General features: G+C 37.6%; 2 protein-coding genes across 3 annotated transcripts; one reads left to right on the plus strand and one right to left on the minus strand.

The window, feature by feature from the left end:
* The first annotated feature begins 230 nt into the window (after window positions 1-230).
* On the plus strand, window positions 231-1,727 carry LOC107481038 (uncharacterized). Of its 2 annotated transcripts, none has more exons than XM_016101243.3 (2): window positions 231-364; window positions 1,040-1,718. In XM_016101243.3, the coding sequence occupies exon 2, from the start codon at window positions 1,049-1,051 to the stop codon at window positions 1,460-1,462; it is 414 nt and encodes a 137-aa protein (XP_015956729.1). In that variant the 5' UTR covers window positions 231-364; window positions 1,040-1,048; the 3' UTR covers window positions 1,463-1,718. The 2 variants fall into 2 exon arrangements, with proteins under 2 accessions (XP_015956729.1, XP_015956730.1); XM_016101244.3 differs by having other exon boundaries at window positions 243-364; window positions 1,047-1,727.
* A 254-nt stretch (window positions 1,728-1,981) lies between these two features.
* LOC107481037 (NADH dehydrogenase [ubiquinone] iron-sulfur protein 1, mitochondrial) lies at window positions 1,982-6,929 on the minus strand. The gene is given in 6 exon segments (XM_016101242.3): window positions 1,982-3,095; window positions 3,438-3,812; window positions 4,322-4,616; window positions 5,139-5,385; window positions 6,058-6,348; window positions 6,351-6,929. Coding segments are annotated over 6 exon segments (2,226 nt in total). The 5' UTR covers window positions 6,472-6,929; the 3' UTR covers window positions 1,982-2,198.
* Window positions 6,930-7,711: the final 782 nt, after the last annotated feature.

Below are 7,711 nucleotides of genomic sequence, written 5' to 3' on the forward strand. Positions count from 1 at the left end.
TAAGGCATACATTAACAAAATTTGAATGACGAATTTGATTAAAAAATTTTTTTAGACTAATTTAAAAATGGAGTGATATTTTAGGAAGCGAATTTAATAGTGAATTTGATCGTTTATTGTATAATAGTTGCTTAGGCTCCTTTTTTTTATGGTTAAATTTAAACGAAAAATGACACAACTAAGTACTAGCATGCTTTCTGTATATTATTTGTATTTTAAATGTTTCTTAAACAAAAGTCAGTCACAGGTTATATATATAAAAATATAAGTTATGAAAGATCAGATCAGCGGAAGCAAAGTTGGGAGAAGTTTTCCTGTTTTCAAGTGAAATAGGCTGAGTCCCAAATAACTATCTTCCCCTCAGGTCAAAATTCATTTATATGCTGATACCTACTCTTTATTCTTAAGAATATTTGATCATTTTCATGCATAGATTCTGAGTTTCTGCTGTGCTTGGTAGTTCTGTTTCATTCATGAAAACTGTTGTATTTTTACTGGGTAATATATTTTTTTACATTTGAATTTTGTTAAAAATTTTAAAAATATTCTTAAGTTTTATTTTATTTGTATCAATATATTCTCACAACTCGTTTAGGACCAATCCATGATAATTATAATTTGTTTGTGTTGAATGTTATTCTTATAAAATTTTGTTGAATTCGTCATAAATTTTTTGAAAAAGTAGTCATTAGGGTAAATTTGATTGCAAATTAAAAACTTCTATGACAAAACTAAAACAAGATAAAATGTAGGGATAATTTTAAAAATTTTAACAAATTTTAGGGAAAAAATAACACTCCTGCTTTCGTTTTCTTGAGCAATAACATTCTAAATTTTGCTGCTTATTTGTCATCATGCATTTCTACAAAGTTTTCTACTTTCTTCGAGGTCAACAATCCCATATCTGTGCGTATTAATTGTGATAATCTACTTGCTCATAAGATGTTTGTGTATTTGTCTCTGTGAACTTTGGAGAGGAATTAATAACAATGTTTCATTGTGAACCATTTGTTTTCATTCATTCATTCTTTCTTTCTAGATACTAGAAATGGATGCTGAGACAGTGGTGCATACTGGAGGTTGCCATTGCAAGAGTGTGAGGTGGAAAGTGGTTGCTCCTTCAAGTGTTGTTGCATTGGACTGCAACTGCTCTGACTGCTCCATGAGAGGCAATACTCATTTTGTTGTGCCTGCTGTCAATTTTCAGCTTTTAGGGGAATCTTCCAAGTTTATTACAACTTATACCTTCGGCACTCACACTGCAAAGCACACATTCTGCAAGATCTGCGGTATAAGCTCGTTCTATCATCCGCGGTCGAACCCGGATGGTGTTGCGGTTACTTTCAGGTGTGTGGACCCTGGAACATTGACACACATTGAAATAAGGAAGGCTGATGGCAAGAACTGGGAGAGCTGGTTTAATCAGTCAGACATCTCTTCATTTTCAAAGGTTCAGAAGTAACTCCCTACAAGAACTGGGACATAGATGAGATCAATAGGGGAGTGGATCCTCTCCAGTGAAAAAAATATTAAATGGTATGCAATGTTTAATCTAATCACACTGGATTCTGTCAAGTGTTAAAAAAACTGGAAGATATTTTTCCTTCCACTTCTTTTATGCTTTTGCATTACTGTATGTAAGTGCCCGCAGATACTTGAACATTATGAATATCTGGGTGTGGATTTGGCATCCCAAACCAACATGCTCACAATTGACCTAAAAACAAGAAAAAGAAAGAGTCGCGAACAAGTTACGTCTCTTTGACCGATATACTTGCTTTAGAATGTTTATGCTTCCTTTATATGAGATGGGAAGAGAGACGGGTTTTCATATTTGTTTTAATGACTGTTATGGTATGTTGGCCAGTGCTCCGCATAGCATAAACACTTAATTATATACAATAGCAAGAGCCGACAGTTAGCCATACGAATTTGACCATTTGGTTTTCTCGCATGGAAAAATTTCATGGTAAGAGGGAACTTCACAATCAATCGGGTAACCCGAAATTGTACATGGCAACAATTCTACAAAATGGTTCTTTTACACTGCATATTACAATGGAATAGATAAAGCCTAGTTTAATTTTATTAGGTACTCTTAACCGAGAAACTTTGTGGGTGCAAGTTCTTGCATTGTCAAGGAAAACAAAAAACATGAATCTGTTTTTTATTTAAACCAAAAAATTAAAATCCATGCTTCATTTCTTCAACAGTGCACTGCACTGTGCCATTATCTTGGAAGCCCTGGTAATCGCATCGGTCATATAGAAATTCTCTACGGCAGTCCCGAATGCAGTGGTATCTATCTTAGTATTGAAGGTTGGCCTTAGAGAAGATGGCAATGTAGCTGGTTCTCTCTCATCTTGGCGCACTAGGTTTGGGGCTACAATCTTGATTCGAGCACGAACAGCACCAACTGAATCATAGGGCAAATCGATTCCAGCCACCTCAGACAGAGCCCGAATTATCTTCCAGTCATCCCTGGAGTCACCAACTGTTGGAACTGCAGGCAGAGTTTGTTGAGTGCATCCTTCAGTATTTTCATAGGTTCCTTCCTTCTCACTGAATGCTGCAGCTGGCAAAATGATGTTGGCACGATAAACACTCTTGTCACCATGGTGACCTTGATAAACAACAAAAGAATCAGCTGGGATCTTGTCCAAGTTTATATCATCGGCACCCATCAAATATACAAATTTTGCAGACTCGAGACTTTTTTCAGATTGAGGCACAAGTCCAAGGTCAAGTGCAGCAGCCTGGGCAGCATGAAGAAGTAATACATTAAGGCCGTTCCAATCAGGTCTGACAACCTTACCTTGTTTTGCAATGGTTTCAATAGCTGCAAAAATTGCATCCTGGTCCTTTCTCTCAAATATTCCAGCACCGACAATGATAACAGGGTTTTTGGCATTTGATATAGTCTTGGAGAATGGGTGGTGGCCCTCAGCAATTTCAAGTAGTGTTTGGGGGCCAGTACCAAGATGTTGGTGGTCATAGTTGAAATCAGTAGCAGGACCGATGTACCCAACCTTGGCTTGAGTTGCTCTGACAGTCTTGCGTATTCTGGCATTAACCATAGCAGCTTCCACCCTTGGCTGCAAATTTGATATTAAACACACAAGATAGTATTAGATAACCAAATACAAAAAAATAATGCACCCAAGAAAGCACAATGTGTAAATAGTAGATGAACTCAGCAAAAATATAGAATACTTCACAAAAATTCTTTGTTGTTGATAGTCTTGTATTCTCTAAACCTACCCATGCCTATAAACTCCAAAATAACAGTTATAGAATCAAGTCCATGGACACGGTAACTACTAAAAAGAAATGGAATTCGAATAAAACAAGAACCATTTGATCATCAGCAAAGTTAGAAAGACGTATATAAGGAATATTTAGAAATGACTCACTAAAATCAGAGACTAGTGATATACCTGGGTACCAACCAACAGAAAGACATCTGCATTCTCAAGGCCAGCAATGCTAGTATTCATAATATATCCCGATCTCAAATCTGCACTAGTATTTTCGCCAATGCCTTCACACCACACATTATTTGATCCCATCTTATTTACAAAATCTTTTAGTGCAATCATGGACTCAGCATCGGAAAGTTTGCCAGCTATTCCAACAATTTCTTCTGGTTTAACTTTGTGCGCAACCTCAGCTACCACCGCAAGGGCATCGCGCCAGCTGACAGACTTAAAACGTCCATCAGGACCACGAATCATAGGGTCATTTAACCTCTGCCTCTTCAAACCATCATAACAAAAGCGGGTCTTGTCTGAAATCCATTCTTCATTTATGTCCTGCAAAGGGAATGCAGAATAGACTATATCGGCAAACTATAAATATAAAAATGAACCTTCTAGACAGAAGAAAAAAGGTGCTACAGTAACAATGACAAAGAAGCATGGAACTATGAAAAAATATGTTGAACAACAAAAATTTTGCAGGCCAAATTTTGTGGGGTCCAATATAAGGCATGCAGGGAGTCTAGGTAAAGCACCTTATTCTCCCATCCCCTCCCCTTCCTCCCCCCACAGGATCCTGTTGAGTGAAAAACTAATGAGGGAATGCAACCCCACCAAAAATACATTAACATGTTAAAACCTTACTGTCCCTCCAATATCTCACCCACAAGAGGATCAAGTGCTCCTTAAACATCTGCGGACTAACAACAGCTTAGTGTACAACAAGATGATGATTTTTGTTTACAGAAACAAATAAATTTAAGTGCCACAAAAATAATTGGAGCCTTAGCAACCACAAGAAAGAACCACAAATAGTTAAGTAAAATATTTTCATCAGATCAAACCTCATTTAGACGAGGGAGAATACGCATGACTTCAGGTCCTCTGCTGTCAATTCGAATATTGGATCCAACGGCATCAGTAACATCAATGCTTTCTGTTCCCTTCAATTCCCAATTTCGGGCTTTAAAAGCAAAAGGTTTTGACGTGAGTGCTCCAACAGGACAGATATCTATCACGTTTCCAGAAAGTTCACTTGTCATAAGTTTCTCAACATATGTCCCAATCTCCTCTCCACTGCCACGACCTAACATGCCAAGATCCTGAACCCCAGCAACCTCTGTTGCAAACCTAACACACCTGTTTGGGGGAAAAAAAGGAATTTCACAAGAGCCTTTTAGCACACCACGTAAGATTGCTTTACACAACATTTAGCATTCAAGTGAGTAAGTGAAAACATAAAATGGAAGGTAATTTTTACTTCATGTAAATTAGTTTAAGACAACTTAAAAGAAGCCAAAGCCAGCCCAAACAGGAACAAAATGAAAATCAGATTAACATATCTCCAAGGAAGGCAATTTTCACTCCATGTAAATTAGTTTAATACATAATCTTTTTCAAAATCTTCCATAATGTGGTATCGACCACTGACTCATTTTAGAATAAGGGGATGCTTAATTCTTTAAAGATTATTCCACAAATAAACATGATATAAACCATTAAAGTGGAAGTTATTTATCTAGAACAATATAATCATAGCTTGTATAACATAATGCATTTCTGACTTCCACTATACAGAACCTTTATTTATTTATTTTGATACAAAAAGAAATAGCACCTTTATATCCAAAATTCACACAGTTAGATTTGCAAAAAATTTACCTTGTACATTGAATGCAACGAGTCATCACAGTCTTCACCAAAGGTCCAAGGTTCTTATCTACCACAGATCTCTTCATTTCAGTGAACCGACCACGATCAGAACCAAAAGCCATTGACTGATCCTGAAGATCACATTCCCCACCTTGATCACAAATTGGGCAATCTAGTGGATGGTTCATCAATAAAAACTCCATCACTCCTTCTCTAGCTTTCTTTGCAACAGGTGTGTCGGTCTTAATTTTCATTCCTACAGATCAATATCTCATTAGCTTAAATCTTTAACAAGAATCAGATCAATAAAAGGTTAAAAACCCCATCCAAACAAAATCCAAGCATGTATTCATTTAGTGTGTTCGGCTTAATGAGAATGATAACTTAGAATTTCTCTATTATAGAAACACAATACAGGGAAATCAGTGTGCAAAGAGAGAAAGGGAGAACTAGTGAGAAATCTGCAAAATTAACAATTGACACGGATAATTACTAAACACAGAAACAACGGTTTGAAAGTTTGTTCTTTTTTAAAAAAATATAAAACAAAAAGCACCAAAGATAACTGGATTAAAGCTAAATGATATTTCATTACCATCCTCTACAAACTACATCATGCCAACAAGGCAACAACGTAACCCGATAAAACTTCATAATATGTTCAAGGAAGCACAAATTTGGGCATAAACAGTTGATAACAAAGTTTTGTACATGGCAGTGGAAATCAAACAAAGAAAAAAGAAATCATCATAATGTGCCGAATCCCTCTAATCATGAACATGATCGAATTCCAACATGTCATAAACGTATCCGGCAATCACAATACAAGAGGGACACCAAAATGAAATCCTATCCATATAATCAACATAAGGACGAACTACAACAGCTAATCATTCAAAAAGAAAAAGAAGAAGAATAAGAAGCCGACCAGGAAGAGCAGGCATGGCGCAAGAAGCAACAGGCTTGGGAGACTTCTCGACCTCGACAAGACACATGCGGCAGTTACCGGCGATGGAGAGGCGGCTGTGGTAACAGAAGCGGGGAATGTCGACGCCGGCAACCTCGCAGGCCTGAAGGACAGTCATGCCCTTGGGGATTTTCACCGGATACCCATCCACGAACACCTCGATGGCGTCCTCCGGGTTAGGGAAGTGTACCCTAGCGCCGGCAACGGGGGTCCGGGGCGGAAGATCCGGGGGAGGGGCCTGGGCCTGGGCAGCTCGGGCTTTTGGAGCTCGGGCTTGGAGACAATGGTGCGGATGAAGATGTTCCTAGGGTTTTGAGAATTGAGTAGCCTTGAGGTGGGTCTCATGGCCTTTGAAGCTAACAAGCCCAGCCCCATTTTTCGTCCGATTCCTTCTTCTTCTTCTTTCTCTCCCTCCCTCTCTCTCTCTCTCTCTCTCTCTCTCTCTCTCTCTCTCTATCTATGAGATTGTGTTACGGCGTTCCCGTGGGATTTGAGGGGTGCTGTCGGATCGTTGCAGGAATCTGAATCTCCGATTGATCTTTGGGTCTGTTGATTTGAGTGGGGAGAGTGTTGGTGTGTGTGGAGTTGAAGGGGAAGAAGAGAAATTATGGTGGGATGCTCCGGTTTATTATTCGGGTTGATCCGGTCTGTATACGAATGGTGTTGGTGAATGAAATGATGAATGTAGAATGTTGTTCAAATGGGCCTCTCAATTTCATGCTGCTTACGCTTATAGTTTCCTCTCCACATTTTTTGGGAGTATTGCCCATTCGTTCAGTCACCGACCTATGCTTGTGATTGTGACCAGTGAGTGACTACGCCAGTGTTTTTTTTGGATGTGGCCCAATGGCAGCTAGGCTGACCTGCCCAAAGACCCGAAACCGCCCTACCCGGACAATAAACCGGATCTCACTCAAGCTTCTCTCCAGCCTCCAGGCACTAGGAGGAGGTCTTCACTCTTCATCTTCTAGCCACCACTCCGTCGTTGAGGGCCTGTCTCATCTTTTCAATTGCCTCAAAATACATGAGATTTCGTTTTGGGCATAAACCCAATTGTTATGAAATAAAAAGCTAGTCACCACAGACACAGAGGTTATCTCTTGGTCTTGATTCTCTTCGAAAAGAAAAAATTTAATAAAAAGGAGTCCTTTAAATTTGATAAAAGATTTAAAAATATTTTTAAATTTTATTTTGTTTCAATTTTATCTTAAAAATTTTTGATTTCCATCAAATATATCTATGACGACTAATTTTTCAAAAAATTTAAGACAAATTCAACAACAATTTCATAATAACAACCCTCGACACAAACAAATCAAGCATAATTTTCATACATTATTATTAGATTGGTCTTAAATTTTTTGAAAATTTAGCCGTCGAAGATATATTTGATGCAAATCGAAAATTTTTGGGACAAAATTAAAATAAAATAAAACTTAGAGGTATTTTCAAAACTTTTGCCAAACTTCAAAAATAAAAAATATACTTTATCCAATTTATAATTTTTAATATAAGAGGTAAAACATATAAAATAAGTATACAAATATCGCGTATATAATTTATCGTTCCATGTTATATTATGAATCTCAAATATTTATAGTAATTATCTTTTATG

The sequence above is a fragment of the Arachis duranensis genome, chromosome 3 (genome assembly GCF_000817695.3).
Source record: "Arachis duranensis cultivar V14167 chromosome 3, aradu.V14167.gnm2.J7QH, whole genome shotgun sequence".
In the NCBI taxonomy this organism is placed as follows: domain Eukaryota; kingdom Viridiplantae; phylum Streptophyta; class Magnoliopsida; order Fabales; family Fabaceae; genus Arachis; species Arachis duranensis.

What these genes read in the sequence shown, in the direction of transcription:
- LOC107481038 (XM_016101243.3), top strand. Translation starts at nt 1,049, where the DNA reads ATGGATGCTGAGACAGTGGTGCATACTGGAGGTTGCCATTGCAAGAGT.